Raw genomic sequence first — 20292 nt, 5'->3', positions numbered from 1 at the left:
GTGTTAAAGGCATATCTGAGCAGTTGTATTGCCAAATCAGCTGAACACCCATTAGTAAGCTAAAAAAATTTTTTTAATTTCATATCCCATCCATGTGAAAGGCATATCTGAGCAGTTGTATTGCCAAATCAGCTGAACACCCATTAGTAAGCTAAAAAAAAATTTTTAATTTCATATCCCATCCATGTGAATCAGACAATGAAACTAACAGGAACTTAAAGGTCATACTCTTGTAGTTCATGTGACAGGTATGACGTAAGTCTTTTAGGGAGTTTCAACTCTCTCACATATTTCAGTCTTTCACTGCCTAAGACCAATCGTATCTTTCGACGACAAACATCCTTCAATGATGCAGGTTCAGCTACAAAAAAAAAGGCAGTCATGCAGTGCATCAGTTAAAAAAAATATATTAGTTAGAAAAAGAATTACAGAAATTACGTTGAAAAGAAACTCTAAATAATGAATAAAAAGTATTTTATAATTCCTGCAACATTATTTATCAATAAAAGCAGTGGCGTTGCTACGGAGGGGGGTTGGGTTCGCCCTGGGAGCACAGACGTCTTGAGGGGGACACCCGAAGTGGAATTGTATTTTTTTGAAAAATATGAAGCTAAAATGCCTTTTTAAGACTACAAATTTGAAATTTTTACAGGGGGAAAACCAAAAGCCTTTCCCATCCTACATCATGGAATGAATATTAAGCTCAAGATTAGGTTTGTAGTGTCAATACTTAGAACTATAGTGACTTCCTTGTACTCAAAAAAAGCTAAACACCATTATCTTTCCTTGTGTTTGACATACATTTGAAATAATTAAGGGGCCATCAATTTCATACACCAGCTTATTTTTTGATCTCTTGACAGTCTGCACATTTACGTTTAGAGCAAGTTGTATAACGAACTCTTGTAGTTTTTGTCTTTTGTACATTAACCATTTTTTTTTTCTTTTGTGAGTGTGTGTGTTTGTTGGGGGGTGGGTAACACACCACAAATTACTGCCCCAGGTTTTACCCATGCTAGGTACACCACTGATAGCAGCAACCCTTTAAAATATTATGAGAAGATAAATGAATGCATTGAATTCAATCTTCTTAAATCAAAGACATTCCATGCACTGAAATGTGTAGCAAAAAAAGTTGGTTCACTTAATAACGAAGAAGCTATTAACTGCTAAACAAATCTAGAGCTTTTTTTTTTTTTTGACATTGCTTATCATTTTATCAGCACCCATATAGTTTCACATCAACAATATTCAAGCTAAATCTGCAAGTCCAAAACTCTAATTGTGGTATTTTGGTAACTAAAAGTTTGCACCACTAAGAAAACTGGTAAGAAATATGCATCAGACCTTTAAATTGTACTGTAGTTTTACGGACATTAGTCCCAAATATTATAACTGGTTTATCTCATAAAGTTTGTAACTGGAAATTTAAAATCACTGCAGTCCACCAAATATGTTATGTAAACTGCTTAGTAACTTTTGTTTGAGCAGCAACAAAAGTGCCTTTCCCTGTGGTAGTAAAGCTGAAAAATGAGTATAGAAATTTTAAGATCTGAGGCGGTATCACTTAATGCTGCAACATGCACAGACACACATATAGATGCTTCACTTGCCAAATCAATTAATTCCATAAAACAAAAAGTCAAGAAAAGTGATGAAGAAGAAGATAGCATTTTACATAGAAATGAATGGGCCCTCGTGTTACATTTTCGGCCATCGCAGGATCAGAAATGTACTGAACCAAAAGTTTAATATAAATTCACATTCTAAGCATTGATTAAGCACCATTAAAGCAGAAATGAGGATTTTTTTAAAAAGTTGAGTTAATTGATTTGGCAACTGAGGCGTCCATATGTACATATCATATGTTACTTCCCTTTTTTTAATGGTGAGCTTCAAAAAATATGTTGTACTTGGAGTATTGGAGGTCAGTGTATTAGTATAGATGTCACTCTGCAAGAATGTGCCTTTCATACAAAGAAGTAGTTTTTTGAATAGGCGCAGTGGTTCCGGAGATTACCCGGAACATTTAAACATTCAAGATAAACCCTCTCTCTTTGTAATATCAGTATAAGTGAATTAACCACAAAGGATAGCCCGAAATGCATGCAAAACTACAACTTTTAGAAACACGGATTAATCTCATCTACCTGCACTACTTGAATTCAACTATTAACTTACTCGAGCCAAGTCTCAGTTATAATTTGTTTGCGTCGTGCGAAACAATCAGTATTAGTTTTTACGCTTATAACAATAAAACGGTACGAAACACAAACTGGTAGTGAAGACAAGCTATTTGTTTTAAAAAATAGTAAAAGTACATATAATGCATAACTTTTTAGCCTATGTCACTCAGTAAGAATGCACTTTTCATATAGTGAAAAAAATTTTCAAATAGCTGCAAGGGTTCCAGAGATCACATCGAACATATAAACATATGGCCTTCTAGCCTGGACAAATAATGAACATTAATATTTAAAATATTAAACTCATTTTGCAGCCGTGAGAAATTTACTAAATGCAAAAATAAAAATGCACTGAAAATATATGAATGGCAGAACCAAGCTGAGCTTGAAGGCCTGACATGTAATCAGCTCCTTTAGTGACGCCTGCAGTGATCAGCTACTTAGATTTTCCACTAGTGATTTCCAATTCGTACAAAAAAAACATTTATAATGATGCTGCTTTTAATACAGGTCTGCCGCTCTATTTTACTACTAAAAATGATAGCTTTAGTAGACTGAAATCTGAAAAAAAGTCTTCGAAATAGTAGCCAGATGCAAAAAATAGTTTATAAAATAGTCTCTTTTAAAAAACAGCATTTCTGTCATTTTAATGCAGTAGTGCAAGACCTCTTTTTACCCAAGGTCCACATCTAGTAGAGTCATTCCATGTCAAGTGACCTAGGGGTCGTCACTCAACCATCTCTGATTTGGATGAAATTTTATAGAGGAGTAGAGATGCCTTTAAAACTAATCTATGCAAATTTTCAGCTTCCTAGATCCAAATCCTGAGGATCTAGAATCTCCGAAAAATGTGATCCATGATGGTGGATCAGCTTTTTGTGCCGAATTGCCGAGTTTATACCAATTTTACAGGAAATTTTATTACACTGGAAGCCTGAAATTTTAGGCGCTTAAAATATGGTTGACCGTTAGTATATTCAAGTATTTTTGTGAATTTGAGCTCGTTAGATTTTGTGTAGCATGCGCGTGAACTTGTGAAAAAGCGGGATGGGAAATTTTTTTCCAGGATTTTAGGTTGTCATAAAATCTGAACAAAAATAATTCAAAAGCTCGTACTGTGTGACTAGATTGTAAAAATGCTTGTTTTTAATGGGTTACAGTTACAGAGCTTAAATCTGTATTTTCTGGAAGATATTGTGATTCAAAGTGGCTATCAAAACCACTCAAGTGAAAAATAGCCTATTTTCAAAGCGCTATAACTCAAGTTTGTCACCTCGCATCTTCTTTTCGTTTATACCATTAGAAAGAACACACTTTTTCCTTTCAAAATAAGTTTTTTCTTCGATAGTGTTCTTTCTAAAAAGGATTAAAAAAACGAGCTTGAAATTATGTCAGTCGTAACGAATTGCCAAGTTCAATCTCAGATTACGGGACATTTTATAACACTGGAAGCATGAAATTTTAGGAGCTTAAAATACTTTTGGTTGTCAACACGTTCTAGTATTTTTGTGAGTTTGAGTTCATTAACTTTTGTGTAGCACATATGCAAAGTCTTGACAAAATGCAGCAGAGAAACTTTTTCCTGGATTTTAGAATATCATAAATTCTGAACAAACAAGAAGTTCTGTCTAGAACTAAACGAGCCTACTTTCCTGTATACCAATATCGACTTTCTAGTATATGATCAATATTCTCAAAATTAGCTAAAATCGTAAATTATTTCAAACATATTTTTTTTAATATTTTAATTTGATTTCGAAAAATAAAGTATGCCTTGCTCATCTAAAGAAGTAGATACGTAAAAAATAAATAAAAGAACAAATAAAATAGCAGCACCTTTTAAACAAAGCAGCTAAATAAATTTTTCCATCAAAAAAAAAATCTTCAACTACATTTAAAAAGGAAAAAAAAAAGAATTCAAATTAAAAGCTCATTAAAGTAATCATATCAAAAAAAAATCGCTTGTTTTTCCCTTTATGCCAAAAAAATTTTTAAGAATTAATTAATGTACTTTCAAAAATAAATAAAAACAATTTAAATGTCAACTTAAAGAAATAATTTTCATTGTCAAAAAAAAAATCGTCTGCGCATATATTTATGTAGAAACATAAAGCACTCCGAATTTCTCCGCCAAAAACTGAATACATAAATTAAAACTTTAGCTGGAAAATAAAATCAAAACATACTCAAAACAATTATTTCACAGTAAAAGCCATGGTTGTGGAGTCAGAGTCGGAGTCCATCTGGTTTTGGGACAAAAGAGTTAGATTCGAGAGCCGAAAGTTTTAAATTCAAAGACTTGGAGTTGAAATCGGTCATTTCCCCAAAAAGTCCGCAAGTCTGCCAATATTTGCAGAGACGGAGTAGGACTTATTAATTGATACAGGAGTCGGAGTCATTGTTGAATATCCAAGAGTTGGAGTCGGCCATTTTTCTTCCGTGCATATATTTTTGCCAAAGCTACGAAGTCAGATTCAAAGTCGGGAAGACGGAGTCCGAGTAATTTTCGGGCACAGGAGTCGGAGTCAGGAGCGCCAAAATTATCGGAGTCGGGAGCAGGTCATCAAGAGCTATTTCCAACAAAGTTTGTTTGATGTAAATCCGCCTTTAAGTTCGGAATCTATATTGACTTTCAGTTTCCCCTTAGGCGCTAATGTTAAGAGATTTGAACTGTTCAAAATTGAACAAAAACTTGTTCAAATCAAAAAGATATTTTTGATACATGTTTTTCATCAAAAGCTTTTCCCTACAAAGTTAGCTTAGAGCCACTTCGCCTCTAAGTTCAAGATTTTTTTTTATTTGAATTTCCCCGTAGGCACTAATTTTAAGTTTTTTTGAACTGTTCAAAATTGAACAAAAAATTGTTTAAATCAAAAAATGAAAGATGGGAATGAGATGATCTTTCTAACAAAAAAAAATTGTTCGAATCGGACTATTCATTCAAAAGTTATTAGGGGGGACAGACTGACAGACATTTTTCCTTATCTCAATACCCTACTTTCCAATATTTAATTTTTCATTATTTATCTAACTATTTTATTTATTTTTGAGTTTTTTTTTTTTTTTCGGGATATTTTTAAGATGCATTAAGCCTTCTTTCATACTTTTTTCTTCTTTCTCCGACTTTTACTGGGAAAGTAGGCTAAAAATGATTCAAATGCTCGAACTTTGCAATTCTATTGTCGATATGCATGTTTTTAATTGGTTATAGTTGTAGAGTGTAAATATTGATTTTCTAAGAGATATTGGCATCCCAAGTGGCTATCAAAATAGTTCACAAGAAGAATAGCCTGTTTTTAATGCCCTGTAGCTCAAGTTTGTCACTTTGCATCTTCCTTTCATTGTTACCATGAGAAAGAACATATTTTTTCCTACAAAAATAGGTTTTCTTTTAGATGGTGTTCTTTCAGATAAGCGGGAAAAAATGAGCCTGATATACTATTTGTCATTAACGAGGAAATCTCGTTCTTAAATAAATAAAGAATGGTGAATGCCGTGACAGCCGACTTATAGGGATTTTGCAACTGTTATAAGTCAGAAAAAGTTTTTTATTAATTATTTAAAAAGATACTTTGCAAATGAAATATGATAAAAAAAGAAAATTATCTTATTATTTCTAGTGTATCAGTCCGCTTCCTGAACAAAATACTTTTCTGATACTAACATATTTCATTTACAAAAGAACTTTTAAAATGATTAATAAAAAAATATTTCTGACTTATAACGGTTGCAAAATCCTTATAAGTCGGTTGTCATGGCATTCACCATTCTATATTTATTTAAGAACGAGATTTTCTCGCTAACGACAAATAGTATATTAGGCTCATTTTTTCCCACTTATCTGAAAGAACATTATCAAAAGAAAGAAAAAATAAGCTCTTTCTCATGATACCAACGAAAGGAAGATGCAAGGTGAGAAACTTGAGCTACAAGGCATTAAAAACAGGCTATTCTTCATGTGAACTATTTTGATAGCCACTTTGGATGCCAATATCTCTTAGAAAATCAATATTTATGCTCTGCAACTATAAACCATTAAAAACATGCATATTGACAATAGAATTACAAAGTTCGAGCATTTGAATCATTTTTGTTCAGAATTCATGACATTCTAAAATCCAGGAAAAAGTTTCTCTGCTGTGTTTTGTCAAGACTCATACGTGCTACACAAAAGTTAATGAACTCAAACTCACAAAAATACTAGAACGTGTTGACAACCAAAAGTACTTTAAGCTCCTAAAATTTCATGCTTCCAGTGTTATAAAATGTCCCGTAATATGAGATTGAACATGGCAATTCTTTACGACTGATATAATTTCAAGCTCATTTTTTTATCCTTATTCAAAAGAACACCATCGAAGAAAAAACTTATTTTGAAAGGAAAAAGAGTGTTTTTTCTAATGGTATAAACGAAAAGAAGATGCGAGGTGACAAACTTGAGATATAGCGCTTTGAAAATAGGCTATTTTTCACTTGAGTGATTTTGATAGCCACTTTGAATCACAATATCTTCCAGAAAATAAATATTTAAGCCCTGTAACTGTAACCTATTAAATACAAGCATTTTTACAATGGAATCAGGCAGTACGAGCTTTTGAATTATTTTTGTTTAGATTTTATGACAATGTAAAATCTAGGGAAAAAAATTTCTCATTGCGCTTTTTCACAAGTTCACGCGCATGCTACACAAAATCTAAAGAGCTCAAATTCACAAAAATACTTGAATATACTAACGGTCAACCATATTTTAAGCGCCTAAAATTTCAGACTTCCAGTGTAATAAAATTTCCTGTAAAATTGGTATAAACTTGGCAATTCGGCACAAAAAGCTGATCCATCCTTATGGATCACATTTTTCGGAGATTTTAGATCCTCAGGATTTGGATCTAGGAAGCTGAAAATATGCATAGATTAGTTTCAAAGGCATCTCTACTCTATAAAATTTTATCCAAATCAGAGATGGTCGAGTGGGGTTGATTTGAAAAATTAGGTCAGTTGACATGGAATGACTCAGTATTAAAATATTCTCATAGGCCAGAATGCATGCAAAGTTTCAAAATACTTAAAAATTTTCACAGTAGTATGGGAAAACATGGAAAACAAAGAAAATTGCAAATAAAGAATTGTATTTATCTTAATTGAATATGATTTCCTGACTCTTTAGAAACCTGTAAATTCAATGATATAACTGCTGCTCTTACTCTGGCGAAAAAATAGCTCACTACACATTATTTTTCATTGTTTCATGCTGTTTAAAAACATTTTTTTAATACCTGAATGGTGAGTTAGCAAATTATAGATATGGCCTTCCGCTTCTGCCAGCAAATCTATGGGCAACTTGTTTTGATTATTACTTGCGAAGATATTTGCACCATATTCAATTAGGATTTCAACGATTTCTGGGAACTGTTCTCTAACAGCAACATGGAGAGCAGTTTCATGTATTTTAGTTGCATTTACTGAAGCCCCTGTAATTCAATTATTGAAAAACATGTTTTATCAATCTAAAAGAAGCTAGTAAATTGCATGCAATACATACCCAAGAACAATTCCCACAGATAGTGTATGAGAGAACAATAACTTAAATATAAAACAAAGAATAAAAATCTGCATGAAAGTGAAACAGTTTTATTTTTTAACATGTTATAGAAAGGCTCAAAGCATAAGTAAAAAATTTCTATGTTGGATGTGTCTAATTTATCACCCATAATTGATGCCTTTGTGCAGAGTTATAATTGATATCTTTGCAATTTAATGTATTTACATTTCTAATGTGCATACCTTCTGCTACCGAGAGTTATAATTGATGCCTTTGTGCAGAGTTATAATTGATATCTTTGAAATTTAATGTATTTACATTTGTACAGAAAAAGAATAAATAATCTAAATACAGAAGAGAGATGCACAATCAAAATTTGAAATATTAGTTCAAAGATTAGTAAAATAACAAAAAATCAAAACATTCAAGTTTTAAAAATATTAAAATGAAGAAGTGAAATTAGAAATACATATAAGCATTCAACCAAAATTACTTGTAACAGACTATAAGCACTTTTACATAAATAATGGCACATGATGGTCTATTACACAGTATTTATTACTTTTTGGAAGTATCTCAAAGAAAAAAAATATATTCTTTTAATAGAGTGATGATATTTTAAAGTCACATCTTGCACCTGACATTTTATTTTTTGGATAAACTCGCGTTATAGCCATTTTGCGTAACTCGAATCGCGTCGTAGCGCGAGTCGACTGTATATTGTTTTCTCTAAGCCAGAAAAGCAATAAATTTCTCTGATCCCTCTAGTCTAAATGATGGCCTTGGTTGGGTGGATCGTTGCTTTCGTTCTTTGTCTTGTATTCCTATAGGTTCATATACAGCTCATATGGGAAGGGGACGGTAAAGGGAGGCAACTGCCCCTCACTTTCAAGAGTACAAGGGCATTGTCCCTCCACTTTTTTGAGTTAAAAAATAATGATGGATCAAAAAATTATAAAATTGATTGATTCACGAGTTAAAAGAAAGAAGAATTTACTTAATAAAAGTATGTTTCATGTTATTATTTTTTTGTTTATATTTTTTTCATGTTATTATTTCATAGAAACTAAAACGTTGCTTTGAATTGGAAGAAAGGCGCCTATCATGTAACCACATGTCCCGATTTTTGAGACTGAATTTTTAGCCGAGGTCATTTAATTAATAATGACTTTGAAATTAAATGCAAAAAAAAAGTCAACTTTATGGTCATCACCTACCTAACCTGCCCCTCGTCACCCTTTTGACCACCTTTTTTTCCCAGCACCAGCCGACCTATGCATGGAATAGATTCTAATTCAATCCCCTAGTGTAAATATTGGTGTCTTTTGACTAAGGTGTGTTTGATCTCAACTTCCTAGTCATGTGATGAGTATTTTTTGAACCAATGGAGAAGCTCCAGTGAGCCTTGAAAAAGTTACCAGCAGTATTTTCTTGACCATTTTTACTTTATTTAGGTAATGAAATACATAAACATAATTATGTAGAGTAAATGATTTTAAAGAAAATAAAAGTCATATACATAAAAATACATGAACACAATATTTTCAGTATACCTGATTGTAATAGCTTTCTTACACAATCAGTGCGGTGCCTCAAAGTTGCAGCATGAAGGGGAGTGCCAAAGTTGCAATCATTTACATTTAATCGGGCTCCAGCATTTATTAAAAATTCAACACATTCTACACTTCCTGCACAAGAAATAAAAATATTAAGCACAAACTGTGAAAATCCGTGCACAATAAACAATGTGCAGTAATGCATTTGTAACATAAAAACATAATAATGGTCATTTGAATTTGAAAGATTATCCTCTTCTTTGTTAATAAAAGGCTATTTTACACACCTATACTAATAATATAAAGCTGAAGAGTTTTTGTTTGAAAGCGCTAATCTCAGGAACTGCTGGTTCGAATTGAAAAAGTCTTTTTGTATTGAATAGTCCATTTATTGAGGAAGGTTACAGGCTACATAACATCACGCTATGACTAATAGGAGTGCAGCAGCAATAAAAAATGGTTTGAAAATGGGAAAACTTATATCATAATTTAAAATGCTTGGAACACCCAATAGACGACATATTCACGGTGGCTCGACCTAAAAGAGCAGGCTTCGCCATCCAGTGGGTGTAGGCATGAGTCAGCCATGAGGCAAATCTTGAGGTTGCTTAAAATTGAGCTAAACCTTATCTGATTTCCAGAGAAATCCTAAAATGCTGAAAATGATTTGTAAAATAAATATGCATCAGTTTTTATTTTCATATTAATTAACTATTAATACAAAGCTGAAGAGTTTGTTTGTTTGAACGTGCTAATCTCAGGGATTACTGGTTCCAATAGAAAAATTATTTTTGTGTTGAATAGTCCACTTATTGAAGAAGGCTATAGGCTATATAACATCACGATTTGACTAATAAAAGTGGAGCAACAATAAGAAATATAATAAAAAGGAGAAATTTTATCATTAAATAAAATGCTTGGAACGCCAAATATACACATATTTTTGAGGTAGACCATGCAACGGCAGGCAATGCAGCTAGTTATAAATATTTATCTACTTTAAAGTGCAGCTTATGTTACAACTATGAAAATTCAACCTTTTTTGCTTACACTTTCATTTTGTGATTTTACATTAAAAAACTTAGGGCGAAATTAGCAAGTTTAAATATAATTCACAAGCTGCAATGCACAATATAAGGAACTTTCTTTACCTTCACATATAGGCTACTAAATGGTGATGCTATACTGTCTACAAATATTTAAAGCAAATGGTCAAACTGAAGTTTAACCATTTTGTGATCAGACAATATTGTAACACATTACTGTTCCCTGTACAATAAATGTAGTATACAGGGAAAAATAAAATAATACTGTTTATGAAATCCAATAGCAGTTTTAAGCCATAGAATTGTTAATTGTAAAGTGCTATTTTTAAAAACATTTTATGAAAGACACTAAAAAACAAGGAGTAAAAAGATACCCTTATTATTTTGATCAACAAGCTTCATACTGAGTAGAACTCAAAAAATGATCAGAAAAAAATGCAAAAAATCAGAAACAGATGCAAAAAGATTGCACTATTACAAGCAATGCACTAAAAGTATGTAAGCTTATAGTTGTGTGCAATGGAAAAATTGATCAAAATGAGCAAAAATAAAACCAAAAAGACATATTTATATGACGTTTGTATTGATCAATTTAACATTTTATTTTATGAGTAAATGTTGTTTTGAACAGGAAAATAACTTTTCAATTTAAAATTGGAATTTTGTGAAAGGTACAATTCTTTTAAAGATGATTTTTTTTCCTTTCTTTTTTTTTTCTTTATAAGCTGATTTTTACATTTTTAAAGTATAACCTTTAAGGCAAGCTTCGTGTAAAGGAGTACTTAGAGCAAAAGGAGGGTTGATTTCCGCTCCCATTTTCACAAGCAGTTGAGCACAAAGTAAACTTCCTCCTGCGCAAGCATCACACAGAGGAGTGCCACCATCCAAACTTGTTGCATTTACCTTTAAGAAAAAATTAATCTTCAACCTTCTAAATGAAACTAAAGAAAACAAATGAAAAATATGTAATGATATCATAATAAAATATTGTGTACCAAAGTTGAAGAATTCAGTCCTTAAATAACATTTTTCGCACTAATAGAATATTTTGATTTAAGAATTTAAAAAAAGCAGAAAGTTTTTCATCTACTTTTAACACAATAAACCGTTCCCAATCAAGGAAAACCTGCTTTGCTATTTTTTAATAATTTAAAATGAATTTTTAACTAAGTTTTATGATAGTTGAGTTTTTTTTATGTTTCAAGATATTTTGAATTTAAAATTAGTTTTCTGATGTTGAGGAATGATGATGTTTGGAGTTTTGAACTACAAATATTTGCAAGCAGCTTATCCCCGGCTAGTCACACTATCATTTTTTGATACAAATACAAATATAAATGTGACAACCAGCAACAGGCTCTTGGCCCAGCTAGGGACAATGATGACAATAATAGATAAATGCTAGATAAATAAATCCATGTAGATAAATGCATTACATTTTACTTTGAAAAGTCCAAAATATAATTTTAGACATTCCCATTTCTTTTTTCCCCCCTCCCTTCCAATGGCAGTATTTTGGTTCAAATTTTGCTTCCAAGGTCAGCAAAACCTGACTAACCGAAACCAGATTTTTAAATCTACACTACATACAACTTTACATCTTCATCTACTTTACTAATATTTTGGATCTACATCATTTACTACAGATACCACAGATCTACAATACATACTAATTTTTGAATCTACACATAAGCAAGTGAACAATTGGAAAAAACTCCTTCCCCCTATGTGTTTTTGGTGTGATCTAACTTAATCAGTTTCAAGTAAAGCTATTTTCAGGATTTGCTTACAGATGTGTGCAACCTGTTTGCAATAATGAGAGATCCTCTTTTTCTTCAACGAATATTTGTATACACAATGTTATATATTATTCTTTCAGCTATAGTTTAAATGTAAGGAAGGGTGTTGATTTTTTTTAAGCTATTGCACTGGTATTATTTTTTTTTCTAATTTTGCAGATTATCCGAGAGCATAATTACTCGTGGTTACCATGCCACCTTATTCAGCAGATAATCTGGAGTTTTCTGTACTTATGGCATCTAAATTGGAGGCCAAAAATTTAGTTAAATTTGTGCTAACATTAAAATTAGAAAGGCAAAATATCATCGAGGTTTTTTCTCATAAGGTCCTCAACATATCAAACATTCTTCTAGGGGAATAAAAGTAATTTATTGCATAACATTCTCCTACTTTTATAAATATTTTTACTTATCTATACAGATGCCACTCTTAAATTTGCTAGATTAGCTTAAGTCCGATGATAGTGATTTTCTGCTTATTAGTGCATTGTATGTAGAATCCTCTTCCGTACTGAGCCCTATGAATGCAAATCTAAAGAAAAAAATCCTTCAATTATATACCAGTGTTAAAAGAGCGCAAGTCCCAGTCTTAGGCAAACATATTTTCTCTCTCCTGTGGAGTAGCTATTATGTGACTTACATTAGTCCGGCTCTGAGGTACAGAAATAACAATAAGACTGAACTTCTTTTTTTCTTCACAGTTAACAGTTCATAGTGTTATGTTAATCAGAAAAAAGCTAATAAATAAAACTTAAATATACAGAATATCAATATTACTTAAGAAACTGAAAAATATAAAGTTTGAAATAAATATAAAAAGTGAGAAAAGATTAAGAAAATAATACATCAGAAAGGTTTTACTTTTGGTGGAAAAAAAAGTCTAAAAATGAAAGAAAATGAAATGTAATGAAACTATAATCTTACCTTAGATCCATAGTTAATTAAAATCTCAGCACATTCTGGTTGATTCTGGATACAAGCTTCATGCAATGGCGTCAAGCAGTCATAATTTGGTGCATTGGGTGATAATCCACTTTCCAAAAGAGTAATTAAATTTTCTTTATGGCCCAAAGCAGCAGCTTTGTGCAAAGGATACACCCCATAAGCATCTAAAACTTAAAAAAAAAAAAAAACATGCAAAAAATACAAACATTTCATTTGTTAATAAATAAAAGATAGCAACAAATAAAAATTTTAAATCATTGAGATTTTTCCAATTATTTAGTAACAATCAAATTGCGTGAAAGGCTCTCTCAACCAGACATATTTATGTGATTTATTTTTCACAGCTGTTTTAATTCGAGCAAATGACAGCAAAAATCAGCCCCCTTGGAGCAGTTGAAGTCAAAATTGAATTGTTGAAAACCTGTTTCCCCATGGGTTTACTTATTCCTTAGTGTAATCCAAAATGTAGTATTAGTTTTCGGGATATAACACTTGGAATAAACACCAGTAGCCCAGTGAATAAAGGTTAAAAAATAGGCTTTGTTGCAACTAATTTAGAGAAAGCTGAATTTTTGCAGGCTGTTAGCAAATAAAGTATACACTAAAAAAATACAAAATCCCAACCCCCACCCCTCTTGCTTTCCTCCCACCTCCTCCAAAACATTACAATAGTAGTACAGTCAACCTGCGTATAACAATACGGTCTATAACGATAACCTGTCTATAACAATCTATTTTTTTTGGCCCCCAGCAAAATGTCAGCATGAATAATCAAACTGTCTATAACGATAACCTCTCTATTACGATTTTTTTTTTTTTTTTTGGTCCCAACAGCATTGTTGTAGACAGGTTTTACTGTACTATGATTATACGCTTCTGTGGCAACTAATTAGGGGAAAGCGGAATTTTGGTAGGACATCTGTACACAAAGTATACACTAAAAAACCACGAAGTCCCGAATTCCCCCCCCCCTCTTGCCCCCCCCCCCTCCCCCACACCTGCTCCTAAACACTGCAAGAGCAGTACTATGATTATAAACTTTTCGTGTCGCAACTAATTAAGAGAAAGCTGAATTTTGGCAAGACGTTAGCAAATAAAGAAAACACTTAAAAATACAAAGTACTGACTCCTACACCTCTTGCTTTCCCCACCCTCTCGTAAATGCTAAGACAACCAAGCGCAGTACGATTATACGCTTTTCTTTTCGCAACTAATTAAGAGAAAGCTGAATTTTTGCACAATGTTAGTACATAAAGTGTACACTAAAACCTAGACAGTCCCGACCCCAACTCCTCTTTCTGCTCCCCCCCCCCCTCCCTTCCCAAACATTGCACACTGATCAGTTCAGCATTATGATTATACGCATTTATCTTGAAAATTTGTGATGATACCAGGGTGTTCCTCTTTTTATTTCACTCCTAACAATATTATAAACCAGTGGTGCCCAACCTAAGGTCCAGGTAGGTGCTGTATCCGGCCTGCAAAGCTGATCTGTGCTGCCCATTATTTTGTGAAATGTTACAACTCAAAAAGCACGATTAATGACAATGTTACAAATTGTTAGCCAAATATTTAGAAGTTGGTTTCTGAAAACATTGTTGGGGATCACTGTTATACACAAATTATGAAACATACACTTTTTGTGTAGATAGCTCAGTTTCACCATTTTACCAACTTAATCATATGCAGAAAACTCACAACAAAAACCAAAAAGTAACTTCAAAAAAGTAATAGCTTTTTATCATTATGTCTTAGAAAGAAATGTTTGAACAAAGTTTATAGATAAATAATATGATAATAGTCATTTTCTTGAAATGGATCAACAATGTAATGACGTTCACTTAAAGTTTTTACTATCATAATGAAACTATTTGTTACAAAATTTTATAATTCGTTTGGGTCGGTGATAGTCTACAAAATAATGTTAATGCTTGGCTAACTATTTAAACTTTAAATAAATCAGGAATAGTATATTTGAACTGACTGTTTTCTTGCAGCGGATATTATTAACATTTATTATTACTTTTGGTTATTATTTTTTTAAGTCTTATATAAGGGGTCATCTTGTAATTATTTTGTTGGTTTGGTACGAAATATTGTTACACAGTGCATTCGACTACAGTGTCCACACATAGACGTGCAATGGAACCTAGCTTTATGACAGATACAGTTTGAAACACAATGTTTTTAATTGCAAGATATTTATTGGAGAAGTTCACTTGAAGCAGAGGTAATCTTCATGAACTTAGGAATCAGTCTGTTGCATGAAGTATAATGCCAACCCCACTCTTCTGGGGGAAGTTTAAAACCTAACCAAGTTTAAATCTGGTGTTGGCCCTAAAAACTGGTGAAAACCTTAAAAAGATGTTGACGAGTAACGTCTGAAGTTGGTGGAAGTTTTGATAAATCAAAAGTGGACTTTAGGGACATTGGAGCTGATGTGATATAACCCACCCTTGGCGACTTTTTCCTGTTGGCGTCAAGAAAGCGTCGCCAAGAAAACGATGTATGACGACATATGTCATACATCGTTCTTAGCGATGCTTTTTTAGCGCCAACAGGAAAAAATGAGATAAAAAAACATGATCAAAGCACTTCAGAACACAATATATATAGAAACAACATAAAAGCACAACAAAAAACATCACGAATATATGCTTCAGAAATGTACAGGGCCGGGGGTTTTTGTAAACATATTAAAATACAATGAAATAAATTATTGTATTAATTACAAGTCGAAATTAATGCATTAATTTTTTTTTCATCATTTCTCCGGGATACGAGCCCTCGGTCTCATAGTACTTTCGTAATGAGACCTCGGCTCGCCGGCCCTGCCTCGGTCTCATTACGAAAGTACTATGAGACCTCTGGCTCGCCAGGACCTCGCTCCGCTCGGTCCGTTATCTCTCCGACTGTTAATATACATTACAGTCGGAGTATGGTCACAGTTATGTATATTTTCATGGAGACACCCAAGGGTGGCTCCTTCCGTTCAGTGTACAATAATGACACAGTTTTAAGTGTGAAATATGCACCATTATTGTGCAGATTTATTAATAAAATTCAGCATTTTTAAGAGTACAACCGAAAGAACTTTCAATTGTTAACATAAAATTCAGTACCTAAAGGAGGCACGTTAATAGAATGTCTAAATAATTTGTGGCATCGATAAGAATTAACGGAACAAATCTGATATACCCCCCTCTTGGCGACTTTTTCCTGTTGGCGCCAAAAAAGCGTCGCCAAGAAAACTATGTATGACGTCATATGTCATACATCGTTCTTAGCGATGCTTTTTTAGCGCCAACAGGAAAAATTCAAAGTATGTCATTAATTATTTAATGAAATTAATGCATTAATTTTTTTCCGTTGTTTCTCCGGGATACGAGCCCTCGGTCTCATAGTACTTTCGTAATGAGACCTCGGCTCGCCGGCCCTGCCTCGGTCTCATTACGAAAGTACTATGACACCTCGGGCTCGCCAGGACCTCGCTGCCGCTCGGTCCGTTATCCCTCCGACTTTTAATATACATCACAGTCGGATATAAGTCACAGATCTCCTCCGTTCAATATACAATAAAGTCACAGATTTTATGTGAAATTAACACCATTTTTGTGCTACAAAAATGCCAACCAGACCAAAATACAAACTACCAGAAACACACTAAAAACACAATAATTCAAAATATGTTCACTTACCTAACCTCTTTATTTTCAATTAGTTTAAATATAAAAAATCTATTTAGGACTCCGGTACGTCCAAACGTTGGACGACCTGACGAAAAAGAAAAAGAAGATTCATTCAAAAATTTCAATTGATACATTTGGACAACATCACAAACCGAACTCATAATTAAAATAGAAAATTCAACTAAATTAACATTAAAAAACAACAAGAAAAAGAATACTCTAAAATAAAGTTTGAATTGAAACTTGATTTTAGAGTATTCAACTTAAAATCTCCCTAAGAGCGAAACATATGAGCACCTACCTCCTAAAACACATACACGTGCAAAAACAGACTTAGAGAAACTACTTTCCAGCGTTCAAGTTGCAAAACCAGGGTTGCCAAGTTATCGCCTTATTGGCAATTTTCGTATCGAGCGAAAAATTAAAATCTCGCCAAGAGGGGGGCATATCAGAGGAGAGCCGAATTAACTTTTAGAACAAAATAACCGTACTATTTCTGTAAAATTAATTTACATACAGTAAAAATAAAGTTAAAAACTACAAGAACCCCTCAAGGATTTGTAAAAACAAAGAATTTTGGAAGTGAGAGGTTTTTTTTTTAATTCTAAAATAAAGAACTTACCTTTTTATATGGTATAAATATTCACACTCAGTCTAAAACAATACATCATATGACAATAGCACGTTACAGATACACACCACGTTGGAGTTAACTTTTAATTAACCTTCAAGTTTGAAGAAACTGGCATTTTCTAATGTTTTTACTTCAAAACACAACTACTGAATCTAAACTAACACAAAATAAGCATTTCTGCAAGGTATATTGCACAAAACAACACGTATCTCTCCTACGTAAAACCAAGTAAAGAACCCAAGTAAACAAGTTCAAACAAGTTTGCCTTCGCGTTGCCAACCACAGGTTAGTTTCACCAGGGATGCCATGCTTAAAAATTTATCACCTCATTGGCGAGAAAAATATTTCAATTTTGTGCAAAAAATCGGATGTCGCCAAATGGAGGGTATATCACATCTGTACCGGGACATTTTTGCGATTACTTGCTTTCACAAACATTTATGCAAACTTGGTTAGGTTTTAAACTTCCAGCAGAAGAATGGGTTTGGGAAATATATTTCAAGCAACAGACTGATACCTAAGAGCATGACAATTACCTCTGCTCCAAGTGAAATTCTCCTACTAATATCTTGTAACTGTAAAACATTGTGTTAGAAACTGTAGCTGTCGTAAAGCTGGGTTCGATTGTACGTCTACGTGTGGACACTGTAGTGGAAAGCATTGTAACAATATTTCAGACCAAGCAAACAGTTAGATGACCCCTTATAAAAGAAAAATTGTAGTTATAATAACTTGATACCATTTTTTTTTTTTTTTTTTTGAATGCAACCTGTTTTTAGAAACCAGTTGCAACATACATAGTCTTCGAGTTGTAACATTTCGCAAAACAACGGTTCACACTGATCAGTTTCATGGGTCCGATGTGACCCGTGGGTTGGGCACAACTGGTTTATAATATTGTAAGAAATGAAACAAAAAAAGGAATACACCGGTATCATCATTAGTTTTCAAGCTGTAAGCGTATAATCATAATACTGCTCTTGCAATGTTTCGGACAGGGCGGGGGGAGGGACAATAAAGTTGAAATTTGGTATGTAGACTCTGAGTGGGGTCTAGTTGTGCTCCTCTCTTTTTGTTGCATTCAGATGTTCCTAAGGGAGTCTTTTACACCTTTTTTGGGCTAAATCATTGTTAATATCAATGCAAACTCAAGTGATATTATAATTTGACAAACACTCGGCGACAAGCTTTTGATTGCCAAGTTTTTTTTGCCAACTTGGCAACAAAAAATTTGATTTTTTTTTTTCAATTTGGTTTTATTTGGGCAACTATTGGCAATGTTTAGAGAGTTAACCATTGAATAACATTAAAATGTCCAATATTAGGAAAATTAACCTGTATAAAACATTTTTTTGCTTCAGTTTGCAACTAACTTTGGGCAAAAATATTAAAGTGTTTCTTTGCTTATTCCAGGGCACTACTATTATCCTTAAATTGGTGTAAAAGGAAGTCATGTGATGCACACATCAGCTTGTTTAGTTTCAACTCCATAAAGTCAATTTTTTCAAAATCTGGTCCCTTTTTCCTTAAAAATGTAAATTCCGTTTTAAATCCATCCATAGCAAACCCCCCCCCCCTTCCGCTTATGGGGCATTCCACGGTATTTTTGACATTTATGTAAAGTCCGTAACGTGACCTTTTTTGCCATAACTTTTTAATTTACTGTTTGATTAGCATATTATTTTATTTTGATCTTTTCCTACCAACACACCAGCTTAAATTAAAGTAATTTACAAATCTAACAGTAAACTAAAAAGTTATGGCAAAAATTATCATGTTACGGACTCTACATAAATGTCAAAAATAGCTACCTTGGAATGCCCCCTTATCCTTTTCAACTCCATATTTAAAACATTTTGAACACGTAGCTCGCATCCCTACCATGACAATTTGAAAATTTTTAATCATCAAATCAGGACACAAAAGCTAGAGTACTAAAATGTTGGTTAGGTATAGTATAGCAAAAGTAATTTCAATTTTAAAATAATCACTTCACTAATCAGCTAAAATTCATTCCAGCATTGTTATTCGTAAGCAACATTGATTTTAATGCAAAAATAATTTTTTAGCTGATTAATCGGCTAAAATTGGCCGAATACCGATAATTGCTTATTAATCAGTGCATCAGTATTTTATTTTTTAAAAATTAAGATTAAAGTTCTTTTTTTACAGAATTTAGAGCCCTTTTTCTCTAGGGTCGAACTGAAATCCAGTTGGAAGCTCAAAAATTGATTATAAAAAAAAAAGTACCAGGAAAAAAGCTTAACATCAGAACAAATCAGGTCAAAGTATTATTTTTTAACTGGAATATCAGGACAACTACAAATACTGGGTACATTTACATAGCAACATTCATATGAGAACTTATTTATCGATCAAAACAGACACCTTACTTGCATTCACATTTTGTGGGGTACTTGCCATGATCAAAATTTCTATTTAAACCTACAAATTTGAATCGCACTTGTGATGAAGGAGAACGCAGCACATTTCGGAAAACGGAAATAAACAAACACAGCATACCTGTGTTGCCAAAAAGTATTTGATTTGATTTCGAGTCGACGAACCTACCGATCGACCGTCGAGTAACCGGTGCTAACGGCAGCGTTCCTGAAAGCTACTGGTTCACTGGTTGCTTATTTAGTCCCTATTAGAGTCCCTTTATGAAAACGTAGTTTGTTGCTTCCGATGTCGGTTTAAGAAAATCACCGGTCGACCGTAACTCTAGCTGCGTCATGTCTGCGCAAATAACCGGTGATCAACCGAAAACGTTTGATGAAGCATTGCTAATGAAGTTGAATGTTTCAGCTGAATTCACCAAATTCCAAGCCACGCTTACTCTTTTGAACACTAGGTGGCAGGGCTGCACGGGGTCACTCAAAACTTCCGGCGGAAGTC

At 33.1% G+C, this 20292-nt stretch overlaps 1 protein-coding gene across 1 annotated transcript; it reads right to left on the bottom strand.

Annotated features, from left to right (window-relative positions):
* Positions 1 to 215: 215 nt before the first annotated feature.
* Positions 216 to 19888, bottom strand: LOC129224395 (ankyrin repeat and SOCS box protein 13-like). The gene is made up of 6 exons (XM_054858879.1): positions 19788 to 19888; positions 13051 to 13241; positions 11080 to 11230; positions 9279 to 9413; positions 7460 to 7654; positions 216 to 361 (listed from the first exon to the last, which is right to left on the bottom strand). The coding sequence occupies exons 1-6, from the start codon at positions 19816 to 19818 to the stop codon at positions 216 to 218; spliced, it is 849 nt and encodes a 282-aa protein (XP_054714854.1). The 5' UTR covers positions 19819 to 19888.
* Positions 19889 to 20292: the final 404 nt, after the last annotated feature.

Source organism: Uloborus diversus, chromosome 1 (assembly GCF_026930045.1).
Source record: "Uloborus diversus isolate 005 chromosome 1, Udiv.v.3.1, whole genome shotgun sequence".
In the NCBI taxonomy this organism is placed as follows: Eukaryota; Metazoa; Arthropoda; class Arachnida; order Araneae; family Uloboridae; genus Uloborus; species Uloborus diversus.
Note: the sequence above shows the minus strand (reverse complement) of the source record. Positions and strands in the feature narration are given on the sequence as shown.

Bases quoted from the DNA above. Each gene is read 5' to 3' on its own strand.
- LOC129224395 (XM_054858879.1), bottom strand. From the start codon at position 19,818: ATGGCAAGTACCCCACAAAATGTGAATGCAA. The intron at 11,231-13,050 runs GTAAGATTATAG...TTTTTCTTAAAG, and splicing joins TAATTAACTATGGATCTAAG to GTAAATGCAACAAGTTTGGA. The intron at 9,414-11,079 runs GTTATACTTTAA...TTTCTTGTGCAG, and splicing joins ACACGAAGCTTGCCTTAAAG to GAAGTGTAGAATGTGTTGAA.